Here is a 21,745-nt window from a genome sequence, read left to right as displayed (position 1 = left end):
CCTATAGAGGGCACAAACACAGAAGGGTGTGCTTCGAAGCGAATTGCCCCTAATTCAGCAATAGCATAGCTTAACCACAAAGCTAGCTAATATAGCGATTAGACGGCGTGTACAAGCCAGCGACGTTTGCTCGAGGCGATATTTCGACTCGCGTGACACCGATGAGCGTATTGCTTACATTAAATAGGAAACACGATAGCGTTAGATATTTAATTACATTTGACACCTTCGATATCATCAGTTTCTGATTACAAATGGAACGAAGTGGTTTTTCAGTAAAAATATTTAACAAGGGGGAAGTTTCATTGAATTCATTCTAGTTAGACAAACACTGGTGACTTTGAAATTTTTTAAAATATGAGCTTCAATAAAAAGATCATATTCACCAAAATATTTTTGTCACTTTAAAGGAAATACCTTGTTCCTAGATACGTTGATATATCATTAAAAGTAACAAAGATATTTTAACATCCAGTTTTACATAGTTCGTTCTATTAAATTTGAAACAATCGAGCGAGTTCGGTAAACCCATCAGCATCATTGGCAGAGAGGGGAGCTGTCGAACGACGCGCGATTGCAAGACGCAGCTCAGATTTCGAAGATATCTGGTTCCGCTATTTCGTAGCTCGGTGCCCTTAAGGGCCTGTCCACAGGGCAACGGTCAGTCGTTGCGGTCAACTACACAGCTTGTCTGACTCGCCTTCGAGCTTCGGGTCCTTTGGTGATTAACGAGAGGTCAAACCTACCACCACCCGAAATACGAGCAAATACTCTCTCTCGTGAAATTGGGTTCCAAAGCGAGTCCTGATTGAGGTGTCCACTATTGCGGCCTTCGCTAAGCTGACTACTTCATCTGGAGCCCGACTATCTAGAAACGAACGGCCGGGGAACGCGTTAGAGAAAATTTGCGTGCAGTGTACACAGCGCTTCACCCTACGGTACGGAACCTTTTCGGATATCATGGCGAGACGGAAGTCTGAACCTAAATCGATTTAATTCGTTAGAAATAGAATAGTAAATTATCACGGTTAAAATGAAAAAGGGAAAATTAAAATATTCACGAAGAAGAAAATGGGAAATGAAATAAGAATTTTTAACATAGAATGGTATGATTGTTGAATGTCAATATTTTGTTCGACGTAATGTCATAGTTTTAACAGAATTAATATCATTTGTGTAAGTAACGAGAAACTCTTTTCATAATATTCGTATAAACAATGTTAGTCGCAAACGAAAACAATTTCGTTGAGTGTTTAATTCAACAGAAATTATTCACAGATATTAAGGAACACACTGAAGACATAATCCTCGAGCTGGACCCGTCCTCAACGTGCGCACATATATCCATCGCGGCATGGCAGAAATTCGTAATAATACTTAACAAGAGGAAGTCCTGGGGAAAGTGCAAACGACGGGCGTAAGAAACGAGTCTTCGTTAACACGGCACCCGGGGACCGGGGTTTATTAGTCAATATAGAATACTTAGCGTCATATCCCATCAAATGGGATGTCAGCGAGAAGAAAGAGGTTCGTGCGAGTCTGCCACTTTATCGGATTAGTCAGTCGCGGTAAAAGCGTCCCGGAAACCGTACCCTCCAATTCGTTAATTTCCTCGGCCTTGGTCGTTTCTTTCGCGCTGATATTAATTGGCCCGGGCGTTCACGAGAGTCCCTCAATCTCCAAGGATATCGTACCGTTACACATTCTGCATTATAAAACAGATCCGTGTTTGGCTGGTCGTATTGAAACTGTGAAGAAAATGGGACACGAACGCAAGAATCTCGACTAAAATATTTTTAACAACAAACTAACAAATTTTCTTATTCCTTTTCCAATCAGTCCTTTAATTAATGAGCTCACCAATATTACTGGCATATAAACACGAAAGTATTTAATGAAACATAAAAAAGTAATAAAAGCATTCTCAAAAATGCAAAGAATTAATCTTTCATCCCTTCAATCAGTGCGAAACTATTATTTCCACAACATCGAATCTAACAAAATCATGCAATCTCCATACAAAAAATGTCCACAAAATTCTTAAACACAATAAAATATTCCATGCGACAAACTCACGCGAACCCCAGCCAACATCAAAACGTCGATTCGCCTCGAAACCTACCACCACAGTAGGCGGCCAACACAATTACTCCCAAGAATGACATGGGATACTTTCGCTATCGGTAGCCCGACGCGATTAAACGGCAAGTTGAATGCGCGGACCATTGTGACGGTGAACAAAATCGCGGCCGGACGGAGTGGACCCGATCTGGCGACGTAGCTGGCGGGCGCGATCATTTTTTTACCCAAACGCGCGTCCGAGGCGAACTTTTATATTTTTTTTCGGGGGAGTATTGTTTATTCAGGAACGTATCAGCGTTAGCCGAGCAGGAGAACGGTGACCACGACGGGAAGGCGGACGAAAGCGAGAGGGCCGCGTGAATGGCGCTTCCGGTGGGACGACGAGCCGAGGTCCGTAGGGCTTCGCAGACTCTCGCTTCCGGTCAGGCGTCCGCGTTCCTACCCCATCGAATACACCCAGTCTCCGGATTTCGCCGTGTCCATCCCCCTCGCCGCGCCTCGCCCACCCCACACCACCTTCTCTTTCTCCCTGTCTCTCTCACTCTTTCTCTCGGCGTCGTTCCGCCACTGCTACCACCCCTTTTCCACCCTTCCTTCTCCACGGGCAGGAGTTCGCTTGCACATCGGACCCACCGGCGTTCGTTAATTAAGATATCGATTCTTATTGTCCGCCGGCTGCCGAGTCGAGCGGACGTCCTGGCCGGCGTCCGATTTCACGCCCACGGTGCGCGTTGTCGGTCATCCACGACAACCAACCCCTATATTTCTCTCGTCCGCGTCGCACCTCCACCAAGCGCATCCCTTCGCCGTTTTTAGTGCTGAGATTTTTTTTCTGTTTTCCTTTTCTTGTTGCCTTTTTTTATTTCGTTTTCGCGTGTTTTGTGTGCACGCATTTGGATTGGGAAAATTCGGAGTTGTGGTAGAGTTTTTATGTTGACGATGGTGATGTCGCTTTGATTAACTGTTTGGTAATGATTCTGTTGGTATTCGTTTGTTTAGTTTTGTTATTTCAGATATTAGAAATGTTGGTGTTGTGAGTTTTCTTGAGTTTCGAATTTTTAGTCGGGTAAGGTGGTTAGAAGAATTGCGAATTTTTACAGCGGTTTTCTTTTCTGGACTAGATCTGTGCATGGTGTTTAGAATTTAACTAATTTAACTACTAGAATTTAAATCTTTATTATCACCAATTTACCACTCATGTATGCATGTAATCAGTAGAACTTCGATATCGGATTAACAAATGTTACAAAGGTAAAGCGCAGATTAACGTAAATCGAAATCAAAGAACAGAGGTTAGTTTATCGAATCCAGAGGCAGACAGACATTCTTCTCTCAGGTTTTCCCTGCAAGAGAAAGGTTCGCGGAATCTCGACGAAGAGAAAAGAATGCGCAAGGGTCGTGTCACGAGCAACGTGGCACGCGACTGCCCGAAGGGTGAGCTAGCTCCGAGACATCCGTGGAAAACCTCAAGAAGGGAAGGATCGTAAAGGATGACCAGGGTTGTCACCTGATAAATATCTTTATGACCGAGCAACCGAGTCTTCGCTAGGGTCGCCATTCATCCTATCCGGACCTTTCCGCGAAGGTACACCACAGACGGGGGCAAGCGCAAGCTGCCGTATAAAAACAAGATACAACGTGGCCTGGCGGAGAAGAACTAAATCGGGTAATTATGGGGATTAATCTTAAGTCCCGTAAAGTCCACCACTTGTGGAATCTGTCCTCCTTTCATTGCGGTAAATTCGACCCTTAACGTTTCCCTTCGCTTCTCGAAAACGACGAAAAATCTGCCCAGTTGAAGTGTGACATACGATCCGCGCAATTTATTTTGTGCTCGGGTATTATCCGATCTTTATTTTATTATTAAATGATCTGAATTTTTAGCAAGATTTTTAGTGAAAGTAATTCTGTTTCCTCCGTAACTAGTTTCCGTGAATTAGAAGTTAAACAGAATACAGAGAAATATGACAATGATTGATATGCTTGAACTTTTCCCCATTCGAAAAGTATGAAGTTTAGCAGCCTAGTAACAATTCACATGATTAAACTAACTATGTATTATTTGCATTACATCAACATAAATAACTTGACTATCACTTTCTACTTATGACCTTCACATCGGATAAACTTCTTTCGATTATCCTAATCGTATTGAATACAGTCAGCAAACTGCTTAAAAGCTCCTGATATATGCAATTATGATATTCTCGAAAAATTGGCATCGAACAAAACATTTCAATTCTCTATCTTTTCATACAGAATCACCCTATTTCACCACCTGTTACACAACGCCTAACAAGAAATAAAAACGGAATTATCACGTTCCAGGACCGCTTGCGTATCTTATGGAAATCTTGCCGAGTGATAATTTTTTTGCCCCTCGTTTTCACGATGGGCACGGTCGGCGTACGTACGCACATATGTAGAACGCCGAAGCTACAGGTGTCAGCGAGAACAGTATTTTTCAGTGTGCTCTGGGCGAGGGTGTAGGTGATAGAGGAAGAGGGAGACGGGTAAAGAGCAAACCAGTGGAACAGAAAGAGAGGGAGAGAGAAAGAGAGCGAAGAGAGACAGAGAGTTGGAAATGGAAATGGAGAGCGAAGGGGAAAGAGAGAATGAGAGAGCACGGTCTCACCGTGGCAGGATAGCAGCCATGTGCCGGTACGCACGTTGAATCTGCTAAACGTTCCCGCTCGTGCGTGAAATGCCTCGATATCACTGTTTTATTTCGGTTCGTTCGTTCCGCGCCGCACTCTCGCTTTTGAAATTCTATCCTTTTTACCCTCGGCCCGTCCCCGACCCGGTCACACGCGCAACCCTTCCCCGATCACGTTGCCGTACCCGTTCGTGCGGATTTGATGACCCTTCCTGTTCGATTTCATGATAATTTAATTATTCGCGATTAATTAAAACCCAGTTGATCCATTGATGCATGTGTTCCCGTTTAATGGATCTTCCCTATTGGAGCAACAAATGCCTAACATTGTGAACGATAGTGTCACATAGAAGTTAGAAAGAAAATGTCTAAATAACAGGTTTTACTGTCTCTGTAAATCAACGTTCTATAGACGCAGAGCTAACAGTGGAAATATTTAAATTGTCTATTCTGAATCATGAATCAGGATTATCAAATTAGAGTGTTGATATAACTGAATTTCTCTTGTGCAATTACAAAGTGGAACATCTATATTGATTGACTTATACGACAAATTGAATCTCTACATAGGTTTTCAAATATATTTCTGGAACAATTGGTTCAATCTGCATCCCGTGCAATTCGTCAGACCTTTATTTGATACACGGTCGAAGATACTTTCCAGAACCCCGTGTCGTGACATCGGCACGGTCCGAGAGCTTCTCGATAAATCGATAAATCGCGAAGTGGTCCGTTAGGTCAATTTAATTAATAATTATCGACTGAAAGAGGAGCACCTTGCACAATGGCGATACTTCCTCCTGGCGTAATCCTTGGAAGATTAACGAGCCCGTAGCAGGAGGGACTTTCCTTTCCCTCTTCTTCCCTCCCTTTACCGGCTCCACTCGTCATCCTTTATCTCTCGTTCTCTGTTGCCCTCGTCCATTTTCTCTTCTACGTTCTCCAGTCCTCTCGATCCTGGTCCCTATCTCTCTTACAGCCGCAAGACGCCATAGCGCGCCTTGCGGTGGTTGCGGCAAGAACCCTCGCCGTACCCGCATTAACGCAATTATGAATTTGTCGCGTTGGGATCTGACAATACAAGATGTCGCTACCACTCCACTGCCGCTCTCCCCCAACCGCCACCCGGGCACCCTCCGACACCCTGAACCCGCCACTCCACATTTACGCTAAAACCGATTCTGGTCTTTGCGGGTGGAAAGAACTGACGACACCGATAACTCCCATAAGTTTTGTTAAAATTAAACTTTCACTGTCACTACGGTATTTTAAACGAAAATGCGTGGAATTAGTTTTTAACTTTTTTAACCTTTCTCTTAATGTTTAGCTATACGCGTTTCACTTCGTTGCTTAATTTTCTAATAACTTCATAATGTGATTGATGACCGCGTATTCACAGTTTAACTCGTTATTAAATTTGTTGTCATTGAAAAATGAAAGTAATTTATATCAACAGTAAAGACTGTAATTCTTCTGTGATTATATCGACCGTTATATCAGCTACAGAACTACACCAACGACAAAATGATTAAATCTCTTTATCACTATCAAAATAATTCAGCCCATCTCTTTGAGAATCACTAATCCACCTCAAAAAAAAGCCTTCCAATTTCCCACACAAAATAAAGCCATGTCCTAGGAATCCGCGGAGAAAGCCAGCATCATCCCGACAGCATCCGCGACGGTGTCGTGAAATTGATTCTCGGCTCTCCCTGTCACGTAATAGGTCGGATCCGCGGGTCACGAAACACAACTATTTTCGCCGAGGAATCGATAGCGGATGTGCATCGCGTGCCTCCTTGTTAACCGCGCGCGAGCCGTTTCGTGGCGAGGAAAGCGGGCGGAGTTTCGGCCGAGCCGAGTTAGTTTCGAAGGGTTTCGAACGATAGCGCTGCGCCGGGGTGGTGGCGGCAGCGGTCCCCCTTGTAGCGTGCGGTAGCGTACAATGGCTAGAACGACGGCGGATCGTTGCGGCTCGCCGCAGGCGACTGCTGCGACCGGTTTCTCGCGACAAATTTCTCCTAGTTCGAGCGTTTCGCTCTGCTAACCCTCTTCCGTTTCCCTCGTCGCAGCACAAACTCCGTTATCATGGGCTACGGCAGTATTGCAGCCAACCCCCGCGCACCGCGAGAAAATCAATCGACCCGAAGACCCTGGAAGGTCCGGCTCGAGGAGACGCCAGGACCCGTGGAGTCCTTCCTGTCCTGGTCCGGTGCCGGATCCATGGGTCGAGTCGTCCAAGAAGCTAGAGTAGCCAGGGCTCTAAACACCGAAAATCCGGGGCTAGCATAGCGTGGACGGCGATGAGGTGGGAAACAGGGGGCGTTCGTTCGTTCGTTCGATGGCATTACCGGTGAATGCCTAGTCAGCCCTTAATATCGTAAGAGCTGGATCCACGCAAACAACCCCGGCGGACCTAACGCAGTCAACGGTTAAGCACTGGAAAGCCCCGACTTTAACGTTCGACCACCGCTGGCCCTATTATCGCTAACTAATAAGGGACCTAATTGAAACGCCGGCCTTTTGTTTCCAGTACTCGAGCGCCGCTGCTCGCTTTTCCAACCGCGCTTGTATACGCCGCTGTTTGACCAAGCAGACGAGGAGAAAGATAGACAGATTCAGTGAGAGGGTGAGAGAGATAGAAGGGGGTGAAGGGGGCAATAGAAAAAGAGGGGGAGAGAGCAAGAGAGAGAGGGGGAGACAGAGATAGAATGGCAAGGCTCAAGCCGGTGGTTCAAGTACGGATTGAAATTAATTTTCGAACTGGAATACCTCGAATGAATGAATTTTCGTTCAACTCCTCGAACCTCCCCGCGCAAGATCGATAGTCCCTCTGTTCTCGATAGTCGCGTGGCCTGTGCGTTCCGTTCGCTCGTTTGCGCGTTTCGTCAACGTACTTTCCTTATTGAATATGTGCCTTTAGAGCCTGCACCTTTCAACCGCATGTACGTTGTTCAATTTCAAACGTAAGTGCGATAATTTCAGTAAATCGAAAAACTTCGATGCAATCGTAATTATTATGTCTGTAATACCTTTGGTAATCTTTGATGTCTCATGCTTGATCATAATCATTACCCTAAGGTGCATGGGGCGGAAGGCCTCGATTTTTCTAACCATTGTCATTAATGGAGAGATCGATTTCACCCTCAGCCGGCGATCCATGCTTTAGCACAGGAGAATCGTGGACGCAGCCCGCGTATTTCGTATTCCACGCATACATATCCCCGATGCCCACTTCGAGCGGGACATTATTCCCGCTGGTTGCAATCATATTAGTTTCCGAAGTTATTAGAATATTTATGCGAGACCGGCGTCTGGTTATGCATGATGCCGGGATCCTCCCTGCTTTTCCCGTCCCCACAACCGGGACTCATCGACATCGCAGGCGAATCACCGGTTCCGTGGAAATACTTACGATCGATACAAATAAAGAAACAGCTTGGACGCGTTTTTTTCTTTTGTCTTAGCCCATAGAAACTTCAAGTTCGCAGGTTTGATGCGTTAACTACCGCGATAGTTACCGATGTCCAAATTACTTGAAAACAACTACAACCCGAAAAATGGTTATGAAAAAATATGATAAAAAAACACTTAAAATTCTCGTGATAATTAAGACGAACACAGAAAATCTCTATTTGGATTTTATAAAATCAAATCTGCCTGTTAAATTATGTTATTTTCATTTGTATAACTTTTCACACGAAATTTAAATTTAACTTTAGTCGACATATATGATTGAGAGTTTTAACTTTACCATTGCATTCAATGTTACTAAGTTTACCATCTATTTACCAATAATACACTTTCATCCCTGTTTAATTCGATCACAAATAATTGAATTTCAACTGATATTTATATTCTATGTTCGTGTCGTGTCTTTGTTCCTTCAGAATTAACATTTCACGGTGAAACTAATCGTTCGAAACGTATCCGCACGATACGAAACAATTCTAGTATTTCCGGTGCAGTTAGAATTTAGAACGTCTACCGCCATTGGCCACTATTTCGGCATCAAATATTTATTCCGACCGAGTGCACGCGAAATTGCCGAAACTTTCGAAGCGTCGCTTGCATTTCGACGTGGCCACGACTGTTCGGCACACGTATGAGGCAAATATTCACCGTTAGAACGTTAAACGGCTGTGTTTGGCTGTGCGCGTGCTGAACCGGCAGAAATGAGAAAACAGCAAGGAAACGACCTCCGCGCGGTCGGGGGGACGGAATCTTTTCAAACGCGGCCAGAAATTCACGAACAGTTTTGCAGCGGACGAGGCGAAAGATATCCGTGGGGGATGAAGGCAGCAACTAGGGAAGCGGCCGAAAAATCGACGAGCAAAGACTTACCTTGTTGACGCGCAGTTGGGCTGACCGTTCCTGTGAGACTCTGCTGCAGATCGTTCGAAAAGCCACTCTGCCGCGATTTGCTCAGGTACAACTGGAAAACACCAAATAGAAAAGTTACTCTTTAATACGATGTTTTATCTCGAGCTAAACTAAGCGATAAACTTCGATAAACGTGTGATCGCTTTCGATAGTTGTTAACTAGAAATTCAAGAATACTTGGTACAAAGAAATATTAATGGATAAAATTATATTAAAAAATAAAATGCACAAGTTTTTTTTGTTATAACCACTTTTGTATGAAAATATCTGATTAAAACTGTCTTCATTGGAAACCTATCGATAAAATTTGTTATACTGTAGCATTGAACCTTTTACCATTATCATACTGCTGCATCCTTACAACCACACAAGACAAAAAGTATTAAGAAAAATGTTAACGAAGAAGGTAAAATAATAATGTGAAGATTTAATAATAGTAATAGAATTAAACGAACTCAATATAAATAGACTCTTAAAGAAGGATTTGCCTCCCGAAAATGCTCAGCAACGTCCCGCTGCGTGTTCTAAGGGTAGAATAGAGAATAATGGTGCTTCAAGCCCAAATAGTCAAAGCAGTCCACGTATTACAGAGCGTAAAGGCTTGCGAAACGGGGCGAGCCTCTCGCCGCGTTTTCCATTTCGTAGCTCCGCCACTCGACGTTCGTTCCGTTCTCCAATAAGGAACGAACCCCGATCCGTCCGATCGGGAGAATTTCGGTATCCCGATCACGCGCTAAGGGTGAGCCATCCCCTTTAATATTAGGACCAGCTCGGACGGTCTCGTCTTGGTATAAAATAAAGGGCTGACATGTGAGCACGGGGTGGAGAGTCGAGCGAGGGATGAGGGGGCGAGAGGAGGGAGGCACCACGGGAGATGTGGCGGAATAAAGACAGACCGAGCCAGGAAGACAGCCAAGGGAAGGGTGGCTTCACCACCATCGTGAGGGATGACTGAGCGAGTCGGTTAAACGGGCGTCTTCTTTCATAAATTTCGAGGGGCCCCCGGATAAAGGTTTAGAATAAATCGTTCGACTTGTTATCCACTCCGACGTCGGCGGATAACGCCAGACGAGCAACCCTGAATGGTTCCAATAGTCTCCTCGCGTTATTCTTCGCGACTACGCGATCACTAGATCTGTAGATTTTCAAGCGAGCTTACGTTTTTGAAGACTAATTAATGAAAATTGAAAATTATATAAAGAAATTATGTATTTATTAGAATAAAAGTTATCAATAAGTATTTATCACAGTATTTATCAATTAAAGTTTTATTTGGGTACAGCTTATTAAAATTTTTATTTCGATAAACTTTGTTTAACAATATGTGTCATGAACACATATAAATCCGCGTTGCAAAGATTGTTGGTGACTGTATTGTAGTTAGTTCGAAGATATGAAACTTTTGAGTATCACGTGGTTTATTTCGAATAATGCAATGAGTTTTCTCCTTACAGTCTTTATATAGCATCGAAATATATGTATTAAAAAAATACGTGATAGAAATATTCAAGATTAATGATCCTACCAATCAATTCATTCAATTTCTCTACGTGGTTCCGATCACAAGGATTTGAAAATAAATCCAGGAGCCAATGCTGTCGCGGAACGATTACGTCGCATAAGGTGTCAACGTTGCACTTTGCACGCCGTAACTCAGACCGCGCGCACAGTTCCGGAATGGTGAACGCGAAATAAAAGTGGAAGAAGAAGTGGGAACCTGGAACGCTCATAAATACGTCCTCGAAGATCGCACAAATCGCTCGTTCGAGGCCAATCCCCCTCGACGTTCCCTGTGAAAGATACGAGAGTGAATTCTTCTTCGTCTCGCGGCTAGAGATACTTTTGGATAGGTTGAATAAACATATAGTGTGTCCCACTATTTTAGTACACCTATACTGTTATCGCTACTTTAAATGGCAGCAAGCAACATTATGTACAGAATTTATTATTTTACACTGATCTTCCCGTGTTCTCGTCCCATCAGTTAGCTGTCATGACTGACAGCTAATATAAAAAACATATAATTTCAAAATATTCCTTTGTAGAAATAAGTTATTACTTTATTATATTCTACTTCAAAACAATCTTACTGTTGACAATATTCCTTCCTACAATTGGAAATAACGGTGATATACTCTGTGAGAAAAATTATCATGACACCCTGTATATCTTACGGTAAGCATACATGTATGCTCGTACTCTTCGATATAACGTCCAAGCATATAGCACTCGCGATATAGAAAAAGAACCGGGTGGAGGAAAACCGAGGCACGAAGGGAGCAGCCAAGGAGGGCAGAGAGAGGCCAAACCAGCCGGAAAGCCAGTCCAATTTCTCAAACCTGTCCAATCCGTGTCGTATGCAAAATCAATCACGCCCCGGCATCTCTACGCCGGCATCCCGCCGTGTCCCCGGGACCCCACGATTTTCAAATCCGACCGAAGCCACGCGGTAATCCAAGTCCCGGGGCGAAACTTCTCGCCCATTCGCGATCGCCTGGACGCTGAAACATCCTCGTCGTTCCACTTTTTCCTATCTCATTTTCCAGTCGTCCTTCGTGAATCTTGCCCACCGCGAGTGTATTGTACACAATTTCGCATTCCAGCCGACAGACTCGAATCAAAGTAAGAAAGGCCTCCAAGCTACTCCTGTGAGACAGTTTACACAATAATTTCTGTCGCAACTGATTACAGTTGGTTTCTTTTTAACCCTTAATGCTCTACATTCAAATTTTGAAAATATTAACAATAAACGAACAAAAATTTGTTAGTAAGAAGACAAATTTGACATATGCTTTAACTTCACATTTCAGCTTTCTCCTGAATTCATAAGCGACTGTAACAATCCGACAATGTTCATAACATCAGCAATACTTCAAGAAAGGACTCACTTGCACGTCGAATATTTGTACCTACTCTTTTGAATAAATGGAGATACTACTCTACATTCATACAAAAGTTCACTGTCAACACATTTTAAAGCAAAATTCAAAAAGAACAGAAAATATATAAATTCCTCCTATCTCATCAGTAACCCTCGAAAGGACGTTGCATCAGTCGCGATGCAAATTCCCTTGTAGAACGCGGGCCCTCGCGCACGGGGAAAGGTGAGAAGAGGCTCGCGTCGGCCAGAAACCCATTAGAAAGTTCCTTCGCATGTTCGACGCGAAGCCTACCCATTGATATGCATCACCTTTCGATCGCAGCTGCAATCATTAGGGGACTTAAGGGCGAGCCGCGGCGCTAAGGGCGTGAAGGCCGCACGCCGGCCTCGAAAAAGTAATTTGTCGTTCGGGGAGCGGCGAGGGACAGCGACTTCAAAGTGCTCCACGGGACATTTGTCCCGCGAGCAGGCTTACCCTGACGAGCAACGTTCTACTTGCGCACCCTTTCTACTTGGCGGCCGGGCATCAGACTTGCTGATTTTTCAACGTCGGGACGTTGTCCAGCCTCGGTCCGTCCCGTCAAGGGCCCCCGGTTCGTCGGAACTCGGACGACGAAGGCGAGCCGAGGGTGGGCGAGGGTGTACGCCGCCGAGGGGTGCGAAAAGTTTAGCATACGCATTTTGTACATTGAAATCCCGACACGCTCGTCCAACTTTAAATTGAAACCCGGCTGCCGCTTGCCACCACCCCGGCGTCGATAGCACGGCGTCGTGGCCAACCGTGTAGTACACTTTCTCGTCTCGCCCGGGACGTCGATCGCCTAGACGAGATTTTTCAAACGAAAGATCTCCGTACCCCGTGCGACCATTCGGATCGATCCCCTGCGCAACGGGAATGGATCGCGATTCTTGCTCCGAGGGCTGGGCGAATTGTTAACGAACGCTGATTAACACTTTTATGGCACTTCTTCTTCGGAATTAAGGAAGATTATTTTTCGGATTTATGAGATTCAAAGACATCGATTGCGTATTCAAATTTATTGAAAGTTGTTATAGTGATCGTTACTTTCATTTTAAACTTGCTCACTTCGTTTGAAGTCATTAGATTTTTGTTAATATAGATTTATTACCCTTCTTATTATTAAATTTAGACTTTATCATAAACTTTCACATACAGACGCAAGAAGAGATAATAAAAGTATAACGAGCAACGACAAAATAATATGAATCCCATGCCAGATAGACAAATTATCCGCTGGTCCCCTTAATCCAATTTAAACCGAAAATTGAGGACGTATGGCGGCAGTGATTCTCAATGACGGTTTTTCTACCCCGCTCTTCCAGTAATCCAATTTCCGAGCGACTTCCCACGCAGCTAACGCCGGTCTTTATGAGAGGTGACCATAATGAGACCGGGCATTTTTAATTAAATAATACTAATCACGGAAACCCTCTTACGCAGGCAAATCTCATCTGGTTCCTTCACCGCCCCTCCCCCTTCCATATCTTTCCTTCCTGCCGCTCTCTCTCTCTCTTTCTGTCTTTCCGCCTATCCTCTTCTGTCTTTAGGTGCCGCGGCTCGTCTCTCTTTTAGACTTCGAATTGTAATTAACATTTGGTTCTCCCATTAGTGTAATTAAAGTGCCATTCCATAATCTAGGAGGCCGTGAGAGAGAAGAGGGGTACCTTATCTTTCAGACTTCAGCCCCGACTGCGACCGGGGGTCGTTTTAACCCCGCCGGGCGTCTCCAGCCCCTTTTCAGGAGCCACGCCGTCGCTGGTGCCTGTAGCTTCCTTCGGCGATAACTCCTTTCTGGAAAAGGACTCTGCCCCGACCATGGGGCCGAGGGGGAGAGAGAGAAAATTGAGGGATCGAGGGCAGGGGAGTAAAAAGAAAAACGGCGATTAAAACGTTTGGAAATCCGATCCCGAGTCGTTCCGACGCCCCCGGAGATTCGCCGAAGAAGCTGAGATGCTCCAGGGATCGCCATTGCTCATTCGAATGCAGAGGTCGCGTTCTGATGGACTCTGATAGAGCGGCGGAGATTAATTTTAGATCCTCCGCGGTACAAGCACCGATTCGAAGATAAGAACATCACCGTCGGGTACTCAACAGAGGTTTAATCGTATAAATATTTCATTTAAGCGGCAATTTGTACAGAAGTAATATAAAAATCGAGGACTACGAAATTAGTCCATAATAACTTCCACGGTTTTAAAGACTAAACCAAATTCGACTATTATCAGTTAATAATATGCACCGTTTGTCACTTGGAACCTCGAACATATTTTATCTCTCCGCAATATTAGCATTCTCTCAAGAACAGATCGATAAAATGTTGAATTGATATAAAAGTAAGCTAACATTGTAAACATTTAATAAATTATTTAACTGGCACGTCTGAAAGGCCTGAGCATTTCACCCCTGTACGGGACACTGAAACGGCGAGCACAAAAACCGCGCCCGAGGGAAAAGAAGGATGCAGTCAGGAAACGGCGTTCAGCGTTAAAATAAAGAAAAGCAAGGAGATAAGGAGCCCGACCGCGTTGACATTTTCCGGTGGTTGAGTTAATAATGCGCACGGTACACAGACCGCGGGAGTCAGAGGGCGGTGGATCCGTAAAGTGCCGCCATAAAGAGGCGCGGATGTGTTTATTCGGGAATTTGCCTTTTTTCCCGTCCTCCCGCCGACGTGCCGCGCCACGGCGAGATTTTATCTTATTTTTGGCGACGATCCCGAAGGATTTATGCCCTCTCGGTCGTCGACGAGAAAAGGAGGACGCGAAGGGAGCGTAACCGCGGCGCTCGGGAAGAAACGAGACAGTCGGGGGTGATGGAAGAAAAGGGGCGGAGAGTCGAACGAAAAAGCGGAAGAATCACGATGCAATTATTTTCGTTCCAGCTCGTGAACGGATTTTAAGGTCGCCAGGGCCGAGCCGCTGGACCGAGGAGGAAACCGAGGCGCAACGGGAGGAAGGCTGAAGGCCAGAAAGAAGGATTAACCTCGTCAAGCCCGGAGAGTCCGTGACAAAGACGTTAAAGTGGTCGAAGGGGATGAGATATATCGTCCGAAATCTGGGGTGAACGTTCACATCGTTCGAACGTCCTGGGACGTCGAGACACTAATGGCATTTTTATTATTTCTCTCCGGAGCCCCTCGCCGATAATGGGCCGCCTGTATGGTCCATTGGACACGTGACAGGGTTGACAGGTTCTCACCTTCACGTCGGCTGTCCGCCGCGCGCTTAGATCAATGGTCGAAGCAGCCGCGATGGAAGTCGACGTCGAGAAGTGACGCGACTTAGCGCGAACGAAGCGTGGAATTTTTGGATTGGTTTGTTTGAAATCTTTGCTGGAGAAAATAGAGAGGTTCTGGACGTGTTATGTGTGGTAGTATGTGAAGATGGTTATAGAGATAATTTTAGTTATATTGATGATTGATTTCACTTGTGATCTTTGATGTGAGCTCTAGGTGGTGGATAAGGATTATTTATTTTTATAAAAGAAAGAAGAAATACAAAGTAAGTTTATATAACTGTGAAATGTCTTTTCCTTTCACTCTTCCTGAAAACTTTGCTCATTTTCAGCAGCGCGATTAAAATTTGTCGAGTACGCTGAAATGATGAAAATTGTAGAACTCGTGAGTGCGTAGTCAGTATGCTGTAAAGAAGACCGTCGACGGTTTCCGAAAAGTCTAATGCCGTAAGATCGCAAATTCTAAATAGCACGCTGGAATATATGACCCATTGCGAGCCCATGTACCAGAGGAGCCATTCGGCTCGCTGGGTTTTGATGAATGAGGCTCGCATAAAGCTAAAGTATGGTAAAAGCCGCCGCGGCTACTGCTGTAATATTCTACCCCGGGTGCTTTTAGAATCGCTAATGACTAATGGCACCAAAAGGTACCCCTCAACGATGAATGTTGCCGCGAGAGAGTAGATTTTTGAAAATGCCTACTTTTCGGGGGCTTTGAGGTTTAATTTAATTTTTCCCTAATACCTGGTAATCTCTGGAATCATAATTCATACGAATAAAAACTAAGAATTTAAAAGCATGGATAATCCAATTTCAATAATAATCACCCAGTCATGAATAAATTTGCTGTCTATTATTTCACCGACCAGATACACTTTCGAATTCTACTTTCCTTACATAAACTGTTAATTTCTTTCTCTGTTCACAAATATAAAAAAATAGACAAATTAATTTTCCTCGCTTCAGATCCAAAACAGATAAGAAAACTGAAAAACCAAAGAATTTCGACTAACCCACACAAACTAACCTTCTCGGACCTCAACAAAAGAGAAACCGAAAAGAAGAGGGTACACATGGTTTAATTACAGCAGGACGAGATAAGAAAAGCCACGATTAATGCCTGTAACCTGACCATCATTATTACGCGGCCGAACACTGTCGAGCTTATCGTAGTGAATCATGAACGAGTCAGCAGGACCATCACGTGCAAAATACGCAGGCGGCTTAGCTAGGGCTTACGATTACTCGCGATTCGAATGGCAACGAGATCGGCGAGAGAGGAAGAACGCGGAGAAAAGAGAAGTACGAGGAGAAGGTGGGAGGGTTCAGGGTGTAAGGGGAAGGGGTGAGAGGAGGTAGCGTCAGTCCAGAGCCACGGATTGGCGTGGAAAGGAAAGGGGGAATCGAAAAGTACTTTAATATACGGCAATCCCCTTGGCTTGGAACTCGCAAACTCGGACCGACTAGCTCTCATTGCTGCCTTCCCTCTTCCGCCCCCGCCCCCGCCCTTTTTCCGCGTGTATTTCTACCGTAGTCGTCGCATGGCTTCCGATGAAATTTCACGTCTTCCTCTCGCGCAGACCACCTTTGATGCTTGCTGCTATTCTAATTGCTGAAACGCGCTGAAATCGGCTTCCATTTTCTCGCAAAAACTATCTTTGTGCCGTCGTTTCAGCCATGATTCCACGCCGGCACTGATTGCCAGCTTTGCGGTGCTTGCAGCGATGCGATTTTAGACACAAAGGACGATCCGTTTTATCCATGATTTTCGTGAGACCTAACGAGTTTGAAATGACTGATGGAAAATGTAGTATTTCGTGTTTGATATATTGAAATAAACTTATTCTTCAAGTTATTTTAGCGTATCGACTAGGTATTCTAATTTTTTGTTTCCGAGTGTACTAGAAACTGAATATTTTATGTCTAGAGAAAGAATTTTTATTATTTGGATTATTTATTATTTTTGGATATAATTTGAGAATTTTGTTTGCAAAAGTTGTGTGTAATTTTTAATAGGTGAAAGATTTCAAAGATTGTAGGATTTATCGTTCAAAATAAAATGGATAACGTAAATGACGATATTATCGTCGATGTACGATAATACCAGTAACAAAACCCAGGACGTATAAAAGGGGAACATAGAAATTTTACTGAACATAGAAAGCGTACGTGGTTGGTGTCTGAAGGGAATATAAGCACGAACTAAATCTGTTTACATCAAATAATAGAGATAAATGAACGGCTTCGTAGAGATTGAAGCGGCCCAATAATGGTAAAATACCGAAGACGAAGTAGAGAATGCCCGGTCCCTCGTTCGTCTCGGCGCTATTTTTTCTTCTGTATGGCAGCTGATTTGGCTCGTGGGTCCCACGAGAGCGTAACGCCAATAGAAACCTAAACCGATCATTTATCCTTTTATCGAGCTCTCTAATTCGGCAAAATGGCGCGGCACAGGCAGCCAGCCAGCAAGTTTTCTTTATTGCGATGCTGATTGTACTTGCCGAAGTGAAGTTCGCGTCGACCAGCGAAAAGTGGATTTCAGATAACTTTTAATATCTCGCGACGAATTTGTATAATTGTACGCTTGTTCATAGGAATATTTAATTGTCTAAATAAAGTCGCATTTATCGTTTAAGTTTTCCAGTCTCGGCGCGCTCGCTTCAAGATGTAATTCAGCTGAAACTTCTCTAACAAGATTTACTCGTAATTACACCGGTGAAACAGTTCGCGTGTAATTTGTTTATCCCGGTCAAGCTCTTCACGTGCGGCGCCAGAAACGCGTCAATTATCGCGTCTGACCCTCGAGATTTCCTTCAAGAAAATGGAGGCGAGACTGTATCGCGTAAATACTCTAATCATCCTGCCCCCGGCGATACGATTTTTTTCAACGTGTTTACACGCGAACGTCCTCGGAACTACACTGTTCTAAGAATTCCCGGTCCCCGGAATCTTTCAACCGTAATTCTGTGGAAATGTTAAAGATATTTATCGTATTTACAGACACGGTATAGTATAGTAAAAATTACAACATGTTTTAAATGAAACTGTAGCTCAAAAAAAAGTTAGAAGAAATTACTAAGCAATTTATATTTATGCCATTCCTATAGTCCCAGTAATTTCTAACTCGAACGCCTTCACAAAACAGAACCATTTAAAACACGCCAAACATTCTTGTCTACAATATAAATGGAATGGTTTATTTGTAGTATTATTACCATAAATAAGTAAAACTAAATCAAATACCATAACATTATTGATTTGCCTTTATTTATTTGTAGTAATATTGACTTGTTCAACTTGAATGAAACTCCTTGCACAAAACAAAGCTTTTGCTTGTAGTCGCGTCATTCAACCGGCCTTAAAAGAGTTAACCCGACGATGTGGATCGACGGAGGACGCATTTCCAAGGATTACATAATGGGAGGGGAGTCCAGATCGCTCAAAGACGAAGAAACCCCGTCGAGGACGCCGGGAGTCGCGGGACACCGGGGCTCCGGACGTCTCTTTAGTCCGCGGTGGGGCGTAAACGGCGTAAAAGCGAGCACCACCCCTTATCTACATATCAAAAAGGCAATCCGGAGAACTCGCTTATGTAAACGGCGTGGGAGGCTTCGTGTCCCAGCCGGGGATGAAAAGAATTCCGAAATCCATGCGCTAATAAACCTGCTCTCTGCCACCACGGGCCGACGTCGGGAGGGGGAAGCTCTGACGAGATATTCGTGGGGTTAAGCTCTTTAAGCCGCGGATTAAGCGAGCCGGCATGAGAATTTAAAGTTCTCCTGGCGCGGGGGCGACGCCGGCGACCGAACGCCGCTGACGAGTCGAACCGAGCCGTGCCGCGGCCGGCTCCATCGGCGCGTACGTGAAAAATAAAAAGGAAAAGGAACAAAAAAAATTAAAAGTATATTAACTTCAGTGAAGTTTTTACATACACGCCAAGCGGATATTAACTTTCGCGGATAATAATGAAATACCAGTCCGACAGGATGAAATTCTCCGGGAGCAAAAGTTGCTGGCCGAGCTCGGATACCGGGTACGCTTCCTGTGCGTTAATTTACGATCCTGAGCCTCTCTTTTCCGCTCGTTCCCTCTTGATTTCATTTTTTTTCGTAATTTCTTTGCGATGAATATTGTTTTTCAGTGGTTTTACGTTGCGTATGAGAATTTGATTTTAAATTGGTCTCATGAATTGATGATTTGACTTTGTTAATGCGTTATTGAAAACAAACTGTGACTCTAGATATCCATATATGTAAAACATTAGAGTAAGCATTGCGAAACGTTCGAAGTAAGACTAATGTAAAGAACTTTACATTTACCACAATTTCTACTGGTAGATCTGTTTCAAATTTTGAACAGGCTAAATTTTGCAACAACATTTAAGCATCTGTCTCTAAGATCGCCTCATCATAGAAGACAATGAACTCGATACAATGGCGACCGAACTGTCCGAGGAACCGATTTGACCGTGGCCTCTCCCTGGCGAAAGTATTAAGCATCGTGGACGCGCGATTTAATAATTTCACAAAGCAATTTACGCATTTGTGACGCGGGGATTCGGTAATCACGGTCAGAAGAATTTAATCAGCTTGAGGGCCGGCGAGTATTTTCGAGCGGGAACACGTCGTTCGGGCTCCGGTCTCTTCGGGTTCACCTCCTATCCCGGGCTCCTCGAAACGCCCCGCTCTTCCCGCGAACTCTTGGCAGCCCTCTCGCCTCTAATTCGAGCATTCGTCAGGCTGCACACACGAGCCATTATAGCCGAAAGTTTCGCCGGCATTAAATGCTAATGAGAGCGGCTGGATTTTCCAGCGGTCAGGGGCCACCACTCGTGCCGATTACGGTTCCCAACAGATTCGACCAGACCGCGCAAAGCTCATGGTCCTTTTACTCACCGTCAAGATCCGATCTCAACTATTATTTCGTCCCGAAAGCACTCCGCGCGGAAAGGCTGGATTTCCCTGGATCCGTCCGACAAGTTCGTTTAATTGATGCTTGATCAAACGATGTTTCAACCCTTTCCCTAATCGACAATCTCTTGTACAAAAGGATGCTAATTTTATTAGAACTTAACAGCTTAAGGAACTGTTTTTTTAGGTTTCAGCTTAAACAGTTCGTGTCGACAATTCCTTAGCTGCGCAATTTGTTTGAGAAGTGTAACTAGAATTCTCATATTGTACTTGGAACTGTTGTACTGATATTCTTAATCTACTACGGAGCCAAAGCAGTTACATTCGTATTGGTAAAAACTAATATGTACAAATACGCCAGAATTTGATGTAAAAGAAATGTATTTTTTAATACTACAATTTAGGTATTCGTTAAAAAAGTTACTTTCTCGTAGATCGCGAAACCAGTTTAATAGTTCGCCAAGTTTCTGGACAGCAATAGTTATATAGCGGTTCGTAAAGCATTCGCCAAAGAGAATTAACAACAAAGATTTTCCGCGGCAAGGAAAAAGCCCAGAAATATTAAATGTTTTACGAGCAGGCGAGGATACTGTTCTGGCGAAATTTATTAATCTATTAACGTCTTCTTCCCGGGCGCGATTAACTTACAACCTCAGAGGCGGCGTGATTAATTAATCGTCGGGCTGGGAAATTTGCAATTTAAAGGAAGGAATTAACTTCACGAGCAGTATATAATTTAATTAATCTTCCCCCTTCGATTAAACCGTTACCCGTACGTGAGCCTTGAGCCTGATACACGATTAATTCTAGGCGTTCCCGATAAGACGATGCCATGAGACAAAAGGGTGTTCAGGTAGTAAGGCAATATACGCCCGCCGCGATTGAAACCGGCCAATTAAGTGGACCCTGCAAAATTGGTTTTTAATTGGACGACGGAAACCGATGATATTAATTACAGAAGTCGATGGCTGCTCCGCCAGGCATAATTAACGAAATTTTCGACAGAATTACGGTACCATGTACCAACGACTTTGTTCGAGAAATTTAATAATGATCAGGCGACGAATCGTAAATTACACGTCATTGCCTACAATAAACAGATTCAATTAAACTGTTTTTACAAAACACATTTGAGTACAAACTTATAATAATAAAACCTTCTATTAACTCTTCGCAGACGGGACTGTCGAAAACTTCTAACATTTCTTTTCAAAAAAAACGGAATTATACATGGAAGTGTTAATTACTAAAAGGAAAGAAAACCACATGTTATTCATTTGCAGTTTTCAAGTTCAGATATCGAAGCTCGAAGTCGTCGTTACGGCGATATTCGATCGCAAAGTGTTAACATTATTAATACATTTATAATTTACATATATTTTCAGTTAAATACAGCTGTAGTTCACAGACGAATAACATCATGCGCGATATGTTCACGACAGAATAGTTAAAATGAAGTAATAAAACTATTTCCAGGCGTAAAACATGAGGCGTGTCTAGCTGTGACGCTACGAAATCTCGGGCTGCAATGAAGACGCGATGCATAAGCGTATGCACGTAATGCAGTCGTAATTTTA

At 43.9% G+C, this 21,745-nt stretch overlaps 1 protein-coding gene across 9 annotated transcripts in view; it reads right to left on the bottom strand.

Moving 5' to 3' along the window:
• Positions 1–21,745, bottom strand: part of LOC116431675 (uncharacterized) — a 346,182-nt gene that overhangs the window by 131,528 nt on the left and 192,909 nt on the right. For all 9 annotated transcript variants that reach the window (XM_076368232.1, XM_076368234.1, XM_076368235.1 and 6 more), the window contains one exon: positions 9,083–9,173. In XM_076368232.1, coding sequence (XP_076224347.1) covers positions 9,083–9,173 — 91 coding nt within the window. The remainder of the gene's footprint in view (positions 1–9,082; positions 9,174–21,745) is intronic.

The sequence above is a fragment of the Nomia melanderi genome, chromosome 6 (assembly GCF_051020985.1).
Source record: "Nomia melanderi isolate GNS246 chromosome 6, iyNomMela1, whole genome shotgun sequence".
Lineage (NCBI taxonomy): Eukaryota > Metazoa > Arthropoda > Insecta > Hymenoptera > Halictidae > Nomia > Nomia melanderi.
The sequence above is the reverse complement of the archived record's forward strand: the minus strand, read 5'-3'. Positions and strand labels throughout refer to the sequence as shown.